The sequence below is a fragment of the Prinia subflava genome, chromosome 1 (assembly GCF_021018805.1).
Source record: "Prinia subflava isolate CZ2003 ecotype Zambia chromosome 1, Cam_Psub_1.2, whole genome shotgun sequence".
Classification (NCBI taxonomy): Eukaryota; Metazoa; Chordata; class Aves; order Passeriformes; family Cisticolidae; genus Prinia; species Prinia subflava.
In genome coordinates this window covers 39,476,664-39,495,109 of record NC_086247.1, presented here as the reverse complement: position 1 = coordinate 39,495,109, position 18,446 = coordinate 39,476,664, and the positions used below count along the sequence as shown (strand labels likewise).

The 18,446-nt window shown below is 35.8% G+C and overlaps 1 protein-coding gene across 11 annotated transcripts in view; it reads left to right on the top strand.

The window, feature by feature from the left end:
- Positions 1 to 18,446, top strand: part of RP1 (RP1 axonemal microtubule associated) — a 219,289-nt gene that overhangs the window by 159,284 nt on the left and 41,559 nt on the right. For all 11 annotated transcript variants that reach the window (XR_010079946.1, XM_063394047.1, XM_063394058.1 and 8 more), the window contains 8 exons: positions 1,107 to 1,258; positions 4,019 to 4,097; positions 5,636 to 5,767; positions 6,257 to 6,438; positions 6,966 to 7,052; positions 10,632 to 10,764; positions 13,348 to 13,487; positions 17,949 to 18,201. Coding sequence is in view for 10 of the 11 variants with exons in the window: in XM_063394047.1 (XP_063250117.1) it covers positions 1,107 to 1,258; positions 4,019 to 4,097; positions 5,636 to 5,767; positions 6,257 to 6,438; positions 6,966 to 7,052; positions 10,632 to 10,764; positions 13,348 to 13,487; positions 17,949 to 18,201 (1,158 nt within the window). In the remaining variant the exon portion in view is untranslated. The remainder of the gene's footprint in view (positions 1 to 1,106; positions 1,259 to 4,018; positions 4,098 to 5,635; positions 5,768 to 6,256; positions 6,439 to 6,965; positions 7,053 to 10,631; positions 10,765 to 13,347; positions 13,488 to 17,948; positions 18,202 to 18,446) is intronic.

Genomic DNA, 18,446 nt, shown 5'->3' with positions numbered 1-18,446 from the left:
GAGTTAGATTCCTAAATTGACAATACCAGCTCATTACACAAATAAGCCCAGATGAACACACTGTACAAATGATACTTATTATTATAATCTGAATTTGAGCACACAATACCAGATAATAAAACTGATCCCCCAAAAACCCTTCTTATTTTGTCCTAGGGTTCTTGTTGTTAAAATTATGCCAATAACAGTGAATATTGAGATTGCAACCTGCTTCTCTTTAAGTGTTTCCTTGTTCCTTGTTTCCATTATAAACTTGGGAGCTGAAATAGATCATTTAAAAAGTGAATATAGAAGATTTCCATAAAGTTTGTTTGGCCTGAATTCAGCCTGGTCTCATCTGCATCACTTCCTTATGTATTGTGAAAAAAAAAGGGAAGGAAACAGAAACTTCGTGTAGGGGACATAGGTGTCTCTTCTAATCTCTGTACTATGACCACAGCTGAGAAACTCAGGAATGTTTTCCCTTAAACTCAAAATTCACTTTTCTGACCTGGATTTGTAGGCTATTATATCATTAATGGAAGATTCTTTGGAGAATGATACAAAATGGCAGGAGGCTTTTCTATTTATGTGTTAAAGCTGATGTTGAAAAAATTTTAATTCATTATTTTTGTTTCATGTTAACATATTTTACCTTAAGAACATTGTGATAGTATTATGGTTTAACTAGTGATAAATAAAAATAGAGGGAGGGAAAACCAAAGAGGTATCAGTAAATAATCTTAGAAAGAAAAAATTAGATTTTCTGAAGAGCATGAGAGTATGGCTTTTTTCTTAAAAAGGCATTTCCTAGCTTATATGGACCCCTTCTCAGTACACATGAGATCCTGTACCCCAAACAGCAACCAGTAGTGCATATTTTCCGGGAGTGGTGTCAGAGCAGAGAAAATCTGTATCCTCTAGATTGTCACCCTGTTATGCAGCAGGAATGTGTTTTGGTTATGCATGTCACCAGGACTGAAAACACCTTATTTGCACAGTATGGGATTGGGGTGAAATCTGCTATGGTTTCTACCACGAATTGGTATATAATGCAGGTGTCAGACAAGAGGGTAAGTGTTTTTCCCTGCTGACTTTTGGGGTTTTTTTGTCTATTTTTTCTGAAGTTGTGGAATATGAAATCCATTTGCACACGGGAGACTTGAAGAAGGCAGATGCCACTGGAGAGGTTTATCTTCATATACAAGGAGAAAAAAGTGACTCGGGGAAGCGACGGCTTACCTCGAAAAACAGCCTGATCACTTTTGCTAGAGGGCAGGTAAAATAATAAGGGAAAATGTAACTGAATCTGCAAGTGTCCTTTTGTTAGAAGTTATATTTTCAGAAAACCTTTCATGGATAGAGTATCAAAAATATTAATATTTTATATTCCGTGTAGTGATTGTCTCCATAGTTAACGTATTGTTTTTAAGCATTGTCACTGTTGTGCTACAGTAAAACAGTTAAGGTGTTAAAGTAATTTAGAGTTGGACTAAACCATCTCTAAGAGTTCTGTTTTAATATTTCAGACTTTTAAGGCCAGGGAGGCATCACTGCTTTATTATAATATGCCTGATTCTTAGAACTGATAACGTTTCAGTAGGATAACTTGCATTTGTAACTGCTCCACATAAAGTATTCTATGAACTTTTCTTGTTAACTTTCCTGAACACTGTCAGTGTTCCAAGAAGACTCTTATTTTTTCATGTTTCAAATTTTTCCACCCACTTCTTGCTTTTTCGTAAACATGTTTTTTGAGATTAAATGGCTCTTCCTAGAAGAGTAATTCCTTGAGTAGTTATTGGCATAAGAACAAAGTAACTAAAACAGACTTCAGATCAAAAGGAAGTATCTCTTTCAAATCAGAAGAACATGTCTAGCTGATACTTTATTGGACTCTAGTGTTTAGAATTTTAGTTTGGAATTTTTTTTTAAAGGAAATCAGGAAATCATCGTGAAGTACCTAGAAATCATCTTCTGGGGAGGGTGGGAGGGAGTATTTCACTGTTGCCAGCCAGCCTAGAGTAGTTTCTTCTCTAGTGCAGAAAGCTGGAGAAATGTACTTGGTATACGCTTCTTTTATTCTTTACACATACCTGTGTTTATTTTATCTGCTTTTCTTACTATTTTTAAAGATTCTAGAAGATACAAGGTTTTTGTATGAAAAGAAATCCAGATCTTAATCATTATGTCCCGTGTATTTTCTTTCTCCACTGTGGAAGAGAATATGCATGCCCAGTGTCATGCTCGTCAAGAACCGATCACACTGGTAGCTCAGAGTTCACAAGTTAAACCTGAAAATAACAACAGGATAGAACAGCTCATCTTGTTTGAAGGAGTAATGTAGGAAGTTGTATAGATTAGACTTTTTGATGATAATAGATTATAGTCCTGCATAGTATGTCTTCAGGATAGTGTCTTAGAGAAATCTGAGCAGCAAGACTAGACTGCCTGCTACAAAGGGTATCAGTATTGACTGGAAAGAAGGACAGATTCCTGTTTCTTTCAAAAACCCAAACTGTCCTGACCTTTTAAAAAACGTTTTATTTTATAAGAATGTTACATTTTTGTAACATTTTTTAAGAATTACATTTTTGCCAAGAATAGAGCTTGTAGAGAAAAAAACCTGAACAATAGCACTTGAGTCCTGTGAATACTCACTCCTGTGGAAGTACTACTCATCTGCAAATTCACAAGGATTTTTTCTGTTTAATCCAGATTCTGTGTCACTTTTTGAACAGGCTTGTTCAGGCTTGCTAAATCCTTCCTCTGAAATTCTAAAGGGCTTTTCTATATCCTGGGCTATAAGACCCTAATCTTCTTCTTATAGAAAAGATTTCAAGTAACAACTCTTTGGGTATTCACTCTGTTGCAGTTCTCTTTACTCCAATTTACCTTAAAATAATGAATGTTCTGTTCTTAGTCATTGCTCTTTTTTTCTAGATGATTCTTTTCATCAATATTGTTCTCACAGACATTGAAATTCTGGAACTGTGCAACTAAGGGAACAATGCAAGTGTTTTATTATTTTTTTACAAATCACAGACTAGTCCTCAACTGTTATATTCAAACTTGCATTTTCAACCCAACTTCCCAAGACAACTGCTTCTGTTTTCAACAGAATAACTCATGAAGTCACATGAAATAAAAGTCTTAGCTGTAGAGGTTTGATTTTGCAGCTGGTTTCTCAAAAGATTAGATGAATCTATCCATAAATAGTATGTTTCCAAACTTCATTTCTTCAAGCCCAGTTAAAAAAAGATCATGTTAAGCAACGTGTGTTCTCAGTGTCAGGGCACATACTTACGTGAACTTTCCAGAGATGATGAAGATGACTACTCCAAGAAGAAGACGAGCACATATAGGCAAAAAGGTGAATAAACCATAAAGATTTATGGTATGGAAAAAAGGAAAGGCTCTATGAAGTTTATTGATCATTCAAGTCTGTTGTATGTAGAAAATTTGACCTATTATAGAGATGATTTCAAGGTGACATCCTTATCCCAAAAGCACAGTGGTTGAAATATTCACAGATATCATTCACTTAATTCCCATTAACATGCCTAATTCTCACTAAATTAATTGTGAATTTTAGTGAAAAATGAAATTGCTCTAGATTTTCAGACTTATGAGACCTCTAATATTTATTAGTTTCATTGAAAATTAGGTTCTGGACCAAAGTAACTTTCAACACACTAGGAATTGATCTGATTTGTTTGTTTCAGTACAAGAAGGTATGAGAAATGACAACTTTATTGCTAGTGTGTGTATCTGATGCTTCTAAAATTTCTTCCTACTAAGCACAGAGGCATTCTGAAATTCAAAATTCATAATATCAACTGGATAAGAAAAGATGAGCTATAGTACATAATATTGAATTATGAAGTCAAAGACAATGAAATGGCATAGATGAGATAAATATGCTTCCATCAAGGTACAAAACAATGACCAGAAACACCTGGCTACGCTGATAAATACTCAAAACCAGAGCCCTATTAAGCTTAACTAAAATATAATTTTGATTATTTTAATATTGCAGGTGGATATTTTCAAAATCAAATCTGTATACCTTGGCAAGTTGAATCAAGTGTGTGTTGGATTTAAAAGTCTGAGAAAAGGTTGGTAGTTTATTCTGTTAATGTAAGGTAATAACAATGTAGATTATTAGATTTAGGTGATCCTAGTACTTCAGAAATGTCTGAAATTTAACACAAAAGTGTTTTTTAAAACATTCTAGAAAATATGAAATTGCTTTTCATTTTCAGCTGTTCATTATTTCTTTTGGATTATACATGTCAAGTATCCAGATCCAGCTTGGTTTTGCTAAAATGTACAATGGATTCCAAGGAAATGTTGTGACAATGTAAAATGATAAAATTATGTATTAAACTTTTCTCCATTGAAGTTTGTATTTTTTTATAAGCACAATTAACAAAGTTTTTGGTTTTTAGGAAGCAATATGACATCATGCTTATGAAACTTTTGTAAATTTCACCTTCTTGTACATTTTTAGATGCTGGATAAGTCAAAAAAAAAAGAATTTATTTTCAGGGCTATATGCTTTTAGATAAAGATAAAAGTGGGCCCTTAGATTAAGAACTGGAACACAGAAGAAAGGCTGTTCTGGCCTCACAGGTTCTTTCCTTCTAATCCATGCAAAATATTTTTTTAAGGGATCCTACATATGTAAGGTTGACTGGCAGATAAAAAGGTGCATTCCTGCAGCATTTTTTCTCATCCTACTTCTTACTCCAAAGCAGCTATAGCTAAAAAACATTGCTTATTTCTTGAAAAAAATAACAACAGCAGAGAGTATCATGAATTGGTATTTTATTCAATCCTTTGGCTACAATTTTGGTCCATTGTTTTTTAAAAGCACCAGAAGAGAGATTCTACAGGTATTTTACTCCTGCAGATAATATTGATAATCGAAATGATTGTTCCAGAGTATGATAACTTGAGTCTCTTGTTCTTTTCTAAAAAAACCCAAGATTACAAAATTACTCTGTAGGTTAAACTCAGAAAAACAGGCTGGGAAACTATTTCCTAGATAATGGAAGGTAATCCTAGGTAATATTAAAATGAACAAACTTTCATTCATTTCAGCAAGACTGGAAGTGTAACCAAGTTTACCAAGACTCATGGATCTGACTCTACAAATGCTTTGTTCCCAAAGAATCATGGTCTCAAATTGAGATAAAACTAGCTGGAGTTTGTTCCTTATTGTATAGAATGGAACCTCACCAGAAAGAAAGCTGTGTATTGAGTGGATATTCTTATGGCTAAAGTTATAGAAATCCTGATCCTTTTTCCATTAGGGCATTGATAATATAATTTCCTATTGGGGTTTCTTGTCTAGAGATTGCATACAGAACCCTTTCCATATTTCAAGATGTAATAAATCACTACAGCAAATCTATCCCTACATTTAATTTCACAAGATCTGTAAAAACATTGACTATTTTGGAGTGCGGTGGAACAAACAGAAACACATACACATATCTAATATATTTTCAGAAAATTTATTTCCTTAAGAAGTCTGTCAAAAGAAAACCTTCTATTGATTTGATGTAGGAAGAAACTTATGACTGCATACACAGAATATTTTGTTGCTTAAAAGGTATAAATTAATAATTTCCTGTTTATTTTCAATCAGATGGTTGGTTTTTGGAAAAAATTGTTATAAGAGAAGTCTTCTACCCTTTTTCTGCACATGTTTTTTTTCATAATGGCTGGATCAATAAACGCTCCAAGGAAGACTTTGTAGAAGTCACAATTCCGCTCCAAGGTAATACAATCAGGAGTGTCCTTCATTTCCATGACTGACCCTGCATGGCAGAGCAGATCACAACTGGTATAAGGTTATTTCACACAGCAGGAAGAATTTAGCAAGTAGGAAGAATTTAGCATTTGTACCCTAATGGTGAGGCGCACAGGCCTGGACCAAGGTGAATCATGTCTTCTGTAAACAAAGGGGAAGAAATTATGCCTGGGATGGAGAAATTTGAAATGGCAGTATTGAAAGATTCTCTGGCAGGACATTTCTTGTCCTTGGAACAATACAAAGTAAAGAGGCATGGCCTCTGCATGAGTGTGACATGGACCCATGAAGCCACTGGCCTGGTTTTCTACCCCTCTATGGGACTAACATAAGTTATGAGGGATTTGTGGCTTTGTTGGCTGAATTTCCTGAGCTAGATCCTGCAGTAACAGACAATATAACCTTTTTGATTTATAACAGATACGGGCTCTAAATATAGATTTGCTTTTACTGCAGAAACATCTGTGACATCTCTTCCCACGGAAAATTTAGACACGAAAAGTAAAGGACCATGGCAAACATGGGTGCACTGCACCCAAGTACCAGGAGACGTTCCTAACATTCAAGTCATTGCATTTGGAAGAAAAGGGAAATCCCCTGCACAGAAAGTTCAAAATCTAAGTGATACTCCCTTTTTGGTTGGTTTATTTTCTATTTCATATAAGTTTTACCAAATAGTTTCAGTAAAATAAGAATTGTAGCCAACATGTATGACTGATTGTGTGGACTGATTGTCAGAATTAATGTTTATACCTCTAAGTCTTAAATAAACACAGCTTGGAGAACTTCTCACCTGTGGGCCAAAACATATCACTTAGGAAAACTCTCTTGAGGAAATGCCAAATTTCAAGTGAAAAACCTCATTAACTTTGAATTGAGGAGAAAAGAACTGGCCTCGAAAATACAGAATTCAGTTATACATTTCCTTCCTTTTGTTGTGTTGGTCTATGCTCTGTAACTTCTCTCAGTAAAAAAGAGACATCATTTATTATACAAATACAAGTCCAAATTAACTTGCACCCTTAATAGGACTTCCTCACCCTAACACTAGCCTCATTGACTAATATTTTTACCTGGTGTATTTATCTTTTACTGGGTTTAAAGTATGCCATGCAAACTGTTGCATGCAACATATAGTTTACTATTACTATTTTTTTCCTAACAGTTGACCATTGGTGATATTGGAGATATAACAAAAGTCTCCTTTGTGTTATGTGGTCCATCCTTGAGAAGAGGAATTAAACTTCACAAGGTATTCCAAATATAAAACCTATAAACTTGCAATATTTTTAACCACAGCAGTAAATAACTTTTGTTGAGGCTCAGATGGTCTCAGTTACCTGGTAGCTACAGATGACTGCCTACAGCTTGCAGATCTTTGTGGGCAGCTCAACCTTGTTTGCACCTGTTGAAGAGCATATTGCTGTAGCTCTTCTCTGGTGTGCAGACCCATTCTGCACAGTTAATCATGATATAGAAGGCAGTGTTTCCTGCTGCTGCTGGGAAATGCCAATTCCTGCATGGAAATACTGACAGTCTCCAGATTCAGACTAACCTACCAGTGGAAGCCAATTAAGATAATATTCAGTATCTATTCTTTGCAATATGACCATCAGTGGGCCTTAAACCTCTGATTTTAGTTTTATATGTCTTTAAGAATTCTCATAAAAAGAAATAGAGAAAAGACTTAGTGCTGTCAGTCTTAAAATAGAATTAGAATTTAAAAGTATACTTAAACTTGAAGGTTAATTAAAGGAAAAATTGTATCAATGAGCTTTCCCTACAGGCAAGGGTAAAAAATCCTACTGTAGACATAACACTAAATTAATCTGAAGTCAGTAGAAAAATGCTTTCCTGAACTGAGCCACGGAGTCCCTTAACCCTGCTATGGATTTGAAAGATCAACGTGATTTGTTAAATGCATAAAGACTCCAGAAACTTTTCTGATGGGAAGTGCTAGAGACAGCTGCATTCCAGACTAAAATGTGAATGGGCTTGTGGCACTCATAGGAACATTGAGGCTTAATTTATGAGCTCCTCTGGGGATAGAGGAGGAGTTTATCTCGTATTTTCTTCCCAAATGTGTTCTGTGCCAGCTAATTTTGTAATCTCAGTTTAGGCTACAAAAATTGAGAGAAATTAGCAAAACTAATTTCTAACTTTAAATACGCATCTCCAGGCCATTTCATAATGCGTTCCAAAAATATTTTGACACTACGTTTAATACATCCATTATGTAATATAAGAATTCAGCCTCCAGATCTGGTGGCTCAAACCATGGCAGAACATTCATAATGTTGTACTTAGCTTTCTCTTTTCTTTTCCAAAACAACCCTATGCAACTGGCTAAGTGATTTTCATCCGTACTTTCAAATACTTCACAATTCATTTAATAATTGGTTTATTAGTAGCTATAAATTGTTGCAATCTAGAAGAAGTCAGTAGGTTTCTATAGACCTAAGTAGTCTCTTGTATGCATGTGCAATCCACCGCATAAACCAAAATAACCTCTATTGCTTTTGCTATTAATATGCTTATTAATTAATTTAATACTAATTTATTAGTTTATTTATAAATTAGTTATTCATGGAAGCAGAATTTAAAATGGAACAAGTTGGTCTCACTCTAGTAGGATCATTACAGTGCAGTAAAAAATAGAGATGTACAGAAACAGAAAAATCATAGGCAGCAGTCAAGATATGTAAGCCTACTATGAACCAGTGGTCAAACTCAGCCCCAATGAAATAAAATTTCCTTCTTTGATTTCTTTTTAAGTGAAAGAAGTAATATTCAAAGTTCCATAAATTTCTCAGAAACACAGATAAAACTGCAAAAAAGAGATAAAATCCCTACAGTCATTTTGCTACTCTCTGTCTTCTCTATTTTGATGTTTACAGGATTCTTCTAAGAATTTTTCTTATTATCTCCTACAGTTTTCTTCAAAATTCTGTGGTGAATTATATAACCTTAACTAAAATTTGTGTATTTTCTGTAACTTCTGAAGATTGATGTTCTATAGAGGAGTAGCTATTTCTTGCTCAAAAAGAGCTTGTTGCCTTTCCTAAAATAGAATACAAACCCATTTTTTACAGTTGTTTGGAATATAGAAACACTATATGGTTTGAAGATGAAGTTCACAATTAGATGTTATCTTAGAATTAGCAAGAATTTGTCAGGTATGTTTTATTTTAAGGCCAAAGTCTGCATAAATTTGCACATCATTTTTATGAGTCCAGTTTCTGCAGGCTGTTTGCCTGCATATATAGGTAAATCTTAGTGTAATTTTAAGAAAGATAGGAGTTTATGATATTGATATTTAGTTAGGGTTGCACATATTGATAGAAGTTAGGGGGAAATATATTTGTATAAAAAGAAGTTATACATTTAATATAAAAAATTGTTATTGCAAGTGCAAAAATAGATAAACAATGGGCTGCAATTCTAGTGGAATTTAATACTATCTAAATAAAACTACCTTTTATTCAAGTAATTAATGGTTTAAGTCTGGAAGTGGTCCTGAGATATTGTTCACTTTCATCTGGAAGCCCTGTGACTTATCTTGTAAAGCACTGGACAGAATGAAAAAGCAATATTGGAAAATGTGAGGTCATTACATTTCTAAGAACTCAAGGGCAAGACAGTCTGACAATTTTTAAGAGTGGAACTGTCAAATTCCCAATAATTTAATTTATCTCAATTATATAAGTATTTATACATCTCAAAGATTGCAGTTGAACTCTGTGAGAGGAAACCTGTACTCAGGATTTCCAAGCACTTGTAGTGTATTCTGTATGATGAGCACAAAGTTTTGCTGTTGCAGCTTCTGTCAGTACTGTAAAGAAGTGACCACAATAATTTTGGGAATCCCTGCCTAAGAATTTCAATTACTCACTGTCCTGAGGAAATTAAGTTTTTGTTTCTTTTTGTTTCCTTTTGTTTTGTTTTAAATGTCTTGGATATGCTATTTCAATACACAGAGGTTCTGAAGATTGAGGAAGAAGTTTCTGCAAACTTGCAGTCATTAGCTATTGATGAAGTTCAATATTGCATGAAATAATTATCAAAAATGTTTCTGCATATACTTGATAGATTTTCACTTTGTATTTTATAACCTGACCTAGGATACAGCACATGATCTGAGTTGACCTCCTGTGAATCTGATTTCCACCTTGACCCTCTCAGCAGGGGTTTGTGAGCTCCTAAGGCTATGGCTTCCTCAGTTGGTTTGGAGGTTCTAAGTCCACTTAGAACTTTAGAACTACATCCACTTAAACTTGGAACCTAAGTTCTTCACTCTCCAATAAATATTTAAGCAAAGCAAAATGAAGCTGGACCTAAGCTTGCCCATTCTATTGAAATTCATTCTTCAAATAACTTACTTCCACAGGCAGCCCTGAAAGCCACTGGACACCTAATTTCTGCCAACTTTGAAAATCCTATCTGATATATAGCAAGACATTTAAAAAAATAAAAAGTATCAAAGCAAATGTTTTTGCAAAATGGGCATATGCTATTAAGATTGATGAAATTGTATTCGCTCATTTGACATTCTGAAATTGCAAGCACATACAGGTCAATTTAAGCTGTATGTCTCATTGGTTCTTAACAAATAGGTCCTATGCTTGTGTTGATATGCAGTGAAGAATACACTTATAAACATCAGGCTGCAGAATTAGCAGCTTGAAAAAGCTGCTGTAACTTATGCAGAATCAGGTAGCTGTTGTAAAGTGTGTGCAGGAGTTAGTAAAAAGAAGAAATGTCAGTTTCTACTGGGATGGAAATAGGAAATTAAATAATTCAAATAAATTAATTTCTTTTTCTGTGGCTGCAGCTTCAGCTAAAAGACCTGGACACTAAACAAGAGTTGGGCTTTCACACTGAAGCTCCATGTCTGTTTGGAGAAGATGGATCTGAGACAGTGACAGAGCTTGCTGCCGTCAGGCCAGACCAGCCACCACTCAGGGGTATGCTGCTGAAATGAAAAATAAATATATGAGCAAATACACACACACACACAGAATTGTAAACTGCCTTATAGGATGAACATGAGGCACAAGATTGCAAAGCATTTTATATACATTAAAAAAACATTCAAAATTACTTTTAACTATTCATTCAATAAACTGTGGGAATAACAGAATCACAGAATCAAAGAATCTCTAGGTTGGAAGAGACTTTTGAGTCCAAGAGACATTGAGTCCAACCCAGTCCTAACACCTCAATTAAACCATGGCACCAAGTGTCCCATCCAATCTTTTTTTAAACACATCCAGGGATGGTGACTCCACCACCTCCCTGGGCAGACCATTCCAATACTTTATCACTCTTTGAGTAAAAAACCTTCTCCTAATATCAAACCTATATTTCCCTTGGCACAGCTTAAGACTGTGTCCTCTTGTTCTGTCATTGCTGCCTGGAGAAAGAGACCAAACCCCCACCTAACTACAACCACCTTTCAGGGAGTTGTAGAGAATGATAAGCTCTCTCCTGAGCTTCCTTTTCTCCAGGCTAAACAACCCCAGTTGTTCCTCACAGGGTTTGTGTTCCCAGCCCCTCACCAGCCTCGTTGCCTCCTATGGATGCACTCAGCGTCCTTCCTAAACTGAGGGGACAGAACTGGACACAGCACTCAAGGTGTGGCCTCACCAGTGCTGAGTGCAGGGGAAGAATGACCTCCCTGCTCCTGCTGGCCACACCATTCCTGACACAGGCCAGGATGCCCTCGGCCTTCTTGGCCACCAGGGCACACTGCTGGCTCCTGTTCAGCTGCTGTCACCAGAACCCCCAGGTCCCTTTCTGCCTGGGCACTGTCCAGCCACACTGTCCCCAGCCTGTAACATTGCAGGGGTTACTGTGGCCAAAATGCAGGACTTGGCACTTGGACTTACTAAACTTCATCCCATTGGACTCTGCCCATCCATCCAACCACTCCAGGTCTCTCTGCAGAGCCCTCCTACCTTCCAACAGATCGACACCCACTCCCAGCTTATTGTAATCTGCAAATTTGCTAATGAAAGACTCAATCCCCTCATCCATGCTATCAATAAAAATATTGAACAGAACAGGCTCCAGCACAGATCCCTGAGGGACACCACTGGTGCCTGGCCCCAGCTGGATGCAGCACTGTTCACCAGCACTCTCTGGTCCTGCCATGCAGCCAGTTCCTGACCCAGCACAGAGTGCTCCTGTCCAAGCCCTGGGCTGCCAGCTTTTCCAGAGTGTGCTGTGGGAGACAGTGCCAAAGGCCTTGCTGAAGTCCAGGCAGACAACATCCACAGCCTTTCCTGCAACCACCAGGCAGGTCACCTGGTCATAAAAGGAGATCAGATTGGTCGAAGACGACCTGCTGCTCCTAAACACATGCTGGCTGGGTGTGATACCCTGGCCATCCTGTAAGTGCTGCATATATGTATCTAGTTAAAGCATTTTCTTCTGGTTTAAAACAACTGACATGTATTGTTTTCACTAGACTAAGTACCAATTTGAAAGTCTGAAAATGCACAAAGCCCAACCAGTATATTTTAATGGCCGTTTTCAGAAAATGACTGATTTACACCTAATGAGGGACTAAATCACAGATTAAAAAAAGACATGTGCAAAGTCATAATGGCATGAAGCACAAACAGAAAATGCAGGTTTCTTTAGGCTTTCTTCAAGCCGCATTTCAGCCCCCAAAGCCATATTTCATTTCATCATTGTATTTAAAATATGATAACACCTTCCTTTGTTCAGCTTACATTTTATAAAATATGTAGAAAAGAATTCTCATTCATTATACTCTGTGAACAGAAGTCTTAGTTAAAATATTTAAAACTTTTTGCATGCAATATCTAACTGGAGGCTAGACTGCAAATGGAAATATATCTTAAGAGTCTGTTATAACATTTAATTCTTCACAGAAACCATTAAAAATCCTGTCATGCTGCCTCAAGGAATATATATTGTATAACTCATCAGACAAAAGTCATGGCAAGCCATCCTTTGTTATGAAGAATAATAACGATGCATATTTGTATAAATAGTTGAGCCATTTCTGCTGAAAATATTAAATTATGTTGGCCATAATTCTCAAAATATGAGATTAAAACACAATTCAGCTGATGCAGAACAAAAAGTGGTTTTCATTGTCTGTTATGTCTGTGTTTTTTCCTTGGTAAAATGTTAGAGTTGATAAATCCAAAGTCAATTTAAGACCTATAATTCCTACAAGAACTCCTGGGGTTTTTTTTACAAAGCATGATAAAAACAGTCTGAGTCTTTCAGGTGATTCCAGAATCCAGAAGTAGAATATTTTCTCCTTCTGTAATGCAAGCATGGATTGTTGCATTGATTCATAAAGGACACTTCATCCCTAATGCTGTAATGTGTGCTGTGAGATAGTTAGCAATCTATATGAAACTCAGAAAATTTATGTCAATTCCTATAATTTAATTCCTTGGTCTTGAAATTAATCTTATACCTAAAATATATTGGTTTATAATATTTGTTAATTACATTGCTAATAATCTCATTTGATAATGTCTTGTGTCACTGATTTTTCTTGGCAGAAGTCCTTTACTTGATCAATGTCCACACAGGAACACTCCCTGCATCAGGAACTGATGCAGATGTTTTTATCACTGTATTTGGAGAGTGGGGAGATTCCTGCAAAAGGAGACTAGGGCACTCACATTTTGAAAGAGGGCAGGTTAGTACTGAGTCATTTTCCTTACATGTATGTTTGATGTATTTAATTTTATTATTTTCTAATACCATATTTCTTTCCAATTATGAAATATCAGCATGGATATTACACTCTGGTAACCCGTGGAAAGAATGTGTTGCTTACTAAGTATAGGCATTTTACCTGAATTGTACAGTTCAAGAATAGGTTGGGTATCAATAAATTAAAAATCCACAAACTATCAGTAAATGTTCTTGAAATCTGGAACTGAATCCAATGATATATAAAATTCAACGGCTTAATTTTCACCTACTTGTGAAGCCAGTATAGAAATATCAGGGCTATTTCCTGTGACTGCTCCTTTAATTTTCTTTTTAATCTGTCCAGATAAAGTTGAAAGAAGGTTTTTAAATGTGTTAGCTACTATATGTTAATTAACCCACTTATTTGTAGAATTGCAAACAGGAAAACCTGCTTGTAAACATATTTGTCTGCTCAAGGTAAATCCTAGGAGAGATTTCGTGGTCAACCTTTGCTTATTACCATATTAATGATTATATGTACACAATATGTTCACCCTGAACTCAGAGCACTTGATCAATTCATCCTGTACAATAAAGCAGAATCCTCTGTATGTTTTCATACTGTTTCTTATGCCTGAGATGCCCTAACTTTTCTAGGCAACCTGTTCCACTGCTTTACTAGCCTTACAATTAACAAATCTTCCTTCACTAGATTTATTATGTTTTCTTGAGCTTAGAAACTTAGCAATCAGCCACATCATTTTGTTCCAGTCATATTCTAGTCATTGGTACTTTTTCTTCCATTAATTTCTATAAATTCTTCTATAGACATCTGATGTGTCCATAGTCTCCTGTGTCAATTTGCTCCATGTGTCAATTTAATTGCACTTGATCTGCTATCTCAGTAAAATGAAACGTTCACAAACTACTAAAATCTCAGTCCACAGTTTTTTTTTGGAAGACACAGTGAATGTTTCCTTCCATGTTGCCTTCTCTTTGCTTCTCCCTTGCTTTACATACCTCTACCCTCTGAGCACTTGTATTGCTGCATTGTTCTTTGCAAAGAAGAATGTCTTTTTAATCTTTCTGATTAGACTTTTCTATATGTTGTTCTGACTCTTCAATAAGGCTTCCTTTTTTTTTAAAGATTTTTTTTTCATAACCCTGCTGTCTTAGTCCAAATTGTGCTATAACATTATAGGAAGAGCTTTATGATGTTGATTGGATGATATCATTAAAAATACAGGTTAATCCTAGGCATTTTTGAGGGCAAATGTTTATGGACAATTAGAAGAGTTAATCAAAAGTGTAAAGGCACATAGTTAGTGACATGATCTGGAAAAGAAATCTGAAAAGAAATATTTCACATGGTATTTCATACCTGGATGTCAATACAGAGTCAGTGATGCAGCTGTTAGTGATAAAGAAATCTGAGCCACTGTGTTGAGCAGCAGAGTGCTGAGTGTCTTCCCAAGCAGTTTCTTTGTTTTCAGGGAGCAGCTTTTGTGCTGTAGATAATGGAAGTGCTCTTAGCTTAGGTATTTTGTGTGTTCATATTCTGCATTGTCTGATAGGTTCCTGGGAAAGGGTTGAGCAGTGGGATGGCAAAATGTTCTGACCATACTGAGCTATTTAAAGTAATAAATATTAAAGCTTGTGGCAGAGACTGCAGAAGAACCTCATACAGAGTGAATGGGTAATAAAACAGCAGATTAAATTCTTTGTACCTAAATGAAAAGCAGTGACTGGGAGGGGGAATAACCCCTTAAATTTGCATGCAAAATGATGGGCTCTGAAATATGAAAGTAGTAGGATGTCATCTCAGTAGAAGCAAAACAAAAGGAAAACAGAACAAATAAAATGTTTAGAAATTACTAAAAAAAAAACCAAAGGAAAAAACAAAACCACCCCCACCAACCAAACAAAAACCACCAAAAAACCCCAGCTACTTCAAGGCAGAAAACACAATCTGAAACACAGATATCCAAAGATGTTCACTGGTGCAGGTACATAATGGATGCTGTGTTTTGTTGATTCACTTTTCTTAAAAAGTGCAAGAAGAATGTCAAGTGATATGAAATATTTTCCATGCAAAGAACAATGAAGCAAACAATTATGTTTAGTCTGGAAAAGAGATGATGAGAGGAAAGGTGAGGGAGATAAGAAATATAAAATGGCATAGAGGAAATGAACTTTTCTATTTCTTCATGAAATACAAGAGCTGAGGAGCATTTAATGTAATGTGAAAGTGGCAGATTCAAAACAAAAGGAAGTGGCTTTTTTTACTCCATGTGTAATTAATACATTTTACTTTCTAGCACAAGATGTTGCAGATGGTAAAAGACATATTGGTGCAAAAAGCCATTGCACATGTCATGGAAGACAACTTTCCACTGAGGCTGTTAAGTGCAAAGCCAATCTCTGGCTCAGACAAGCTCTGAACCACAAATTGCAAAATGCTGAGAGACTTTATATTCAAGAAGTATCTCTATATGTTTGCCCTGTTTTTCAGCTCTTCTCTAGAAATCTGTTACTGGTAGCTGTTGGCAAAACTATACTGGACTAGATGGATCTGCAATTTAAAATACTACTACCAGTCTTACGTTCCTTTTACATAGAAGTTCATCAATAAAAAAGTTGGAATGTTTTAGTGAGAGTTTCTAAGAATAGAAGGTAAAAGGAAGGAATGTAAAGAGCAAGCTGTCTTGAAAGACAACATTATGCCAGTAATATCCCTGAAAATGTGGAATGGACAGGCAAAGAAAACAAAGTTAAGGAAACTTGAGATACAAAAAAAAAAAAAAAAAAGGATCTCTCCTTTTATAACAACATGATAGACTGATAAAGAACATAAATATAAGGAAAAACTAGGAAGACAAAAAATTTCAACCAGGTGTAAGAAAAAAGAGTAAAATGGGTTTGCAAAACAATTTAAACAAAATCCTTTTGGCTTTCATTAATTGTACTTCCAGTAGTGTGTTTAATGTCGTTCCAAATGTCTTTATACTGAAGGGGAAAAAGGAAACATAATGACATCAACCAAAAGTACATTCTTACTAATGCTGAGGGAGTAGGCAATTTAATGTATTATTATGAGAACTCATTGATAACAATGGGTGATTATGACCACTGTTGTCTAATGAATGTTAATTATTATCACAAAGAATGAAACTAATGATAGGTCCCTTTCTCAATTAGAGTTAGCTGTGAAGGAACATGAATATTAGCAATACAGGCTATTTCCTCTAAGTCAAAGGTTACGTAGACTGACAGGAAAATTATATTTGGCTTGGAAGTACAAAGAATAAAATTAAAAACCAATGCATGCTCCCAAAAAGTTATTTGCAAGATGTTCCTCCCAGCTAGATCTTATTTTGAGCTTTATATACTTAAATGTAAGGATATACCTTGCCATGGTAACTGTTTGAGGATATCATGGATATAACAAGGCATGAATGCTGGAAGTCCTAAGGCTGTGATAGGAATAATAACTTAGATGTTTTCTTTTTCTGATCACATTGTGGAGAATATTCTGACACAGACAGGAGAATGGACCAGATGACATAATTTGTTCTAAAAATCATCTCTTCCTTCATTGCTTTCTGGTCTTCATGCATTTTCCTGCCTGGTGGCAAATTGGTTGGCAACAAATAAAAATTATAGCGTCTGTTTCTACTATCCATCTGGGGTTTTTTTAATGTCACCCACACACATGCCCATGTATCTACCCACCCACTTACATTATCTTGCATGGAACACATTCATTCTCTCACTCACATAATTTATTCATCCCAACATGCACTAGTGCCGTTGCCATTTAGCTTTTGTTTACTGGTAGCCGTAGCAATATTTAAACAGATGTCTATTTACATCCGAGGAGCACATCAATTCTTGCCTGTATGCGTGCACAGCCTTAGTTATAGTTTCTAATGTCAGTATCTTCCTTTGTTTGCATAGTCGTCAACAGTATTTCTGTGCAGAGCTGAATAATACGACGTTTCCTATTTGAACAATAGGGTGTCTTAGAATGTAAAGTACTTGGGAATGTTTTAAAATAAAATTCCTTATCTAAACAAAAATTTAAGTTAGCAGGTCTATCCTGATCCTTGAAGAACTCCCTTTGTTTCAGCTATGAGGGTTTAGCTGAACTTCAATTTCCATGAGCTTTCTCTAGGTTTTTCAACCAGAAGTTTCTCTCTATCAAAAACAGGGGGATGTTTTTTGTAATAAAACCTGAGCTGCAGTGATCATGAAGAAAAAAAAAAAGTGTATATATTCAAGGATCCACATGGTTTGTGAACAGGTTCTCCAAATGTGAATGTCAGCCTAAAACATCTTTCCTTATTTTCAGAAAAAGATGCCCCAACATTGAAAGGAATCTGTCTTTCCAAATGCAAACTTCTCAAAGACAAAAGATATATAGTCTAATCAGTGTGCTATTCTTTTTGCTCCATCTTCTCAGGTTTCTGTCTCTGAAATGAGGGCAGTAGACCTTGGACAGTTAAGCAAAGTGCTTGTTGAGCACCATGATGTAGGTTATGGAGCTGGCTGGTACCTCGACCAAATCGTCATCCATGAATCAGGCAAGAGTGATGAACAATATGCATTTCTTTGCCAGCAATGGTTAGACAGTGGAGTTGGTGACGCACAGATGGAACGAACATTGAAACTTCTTGGAAAAGTCAGGAATGGAATGTTGACAGGAAAGATTTATGGTAAGGTCCAAAATGCTCAAAACTCCTTCCAGCTTTTGTTTTCCTTGTAATCCATAATATTTTTTTGGTTATTTTTACGGCTAAAACCAAACTACAGAAACAGTATAGCTTGAATGTGAACTGCTTTTCTCACACCAGTTGTCTCTCCAAACACTTACCTGAGATGGTAAATACAATTACAATGCTCAGGGAAGAAAAACTAGATCATAAAGGAGATATTAAGTCATGGAGGCAATGAAGGTACT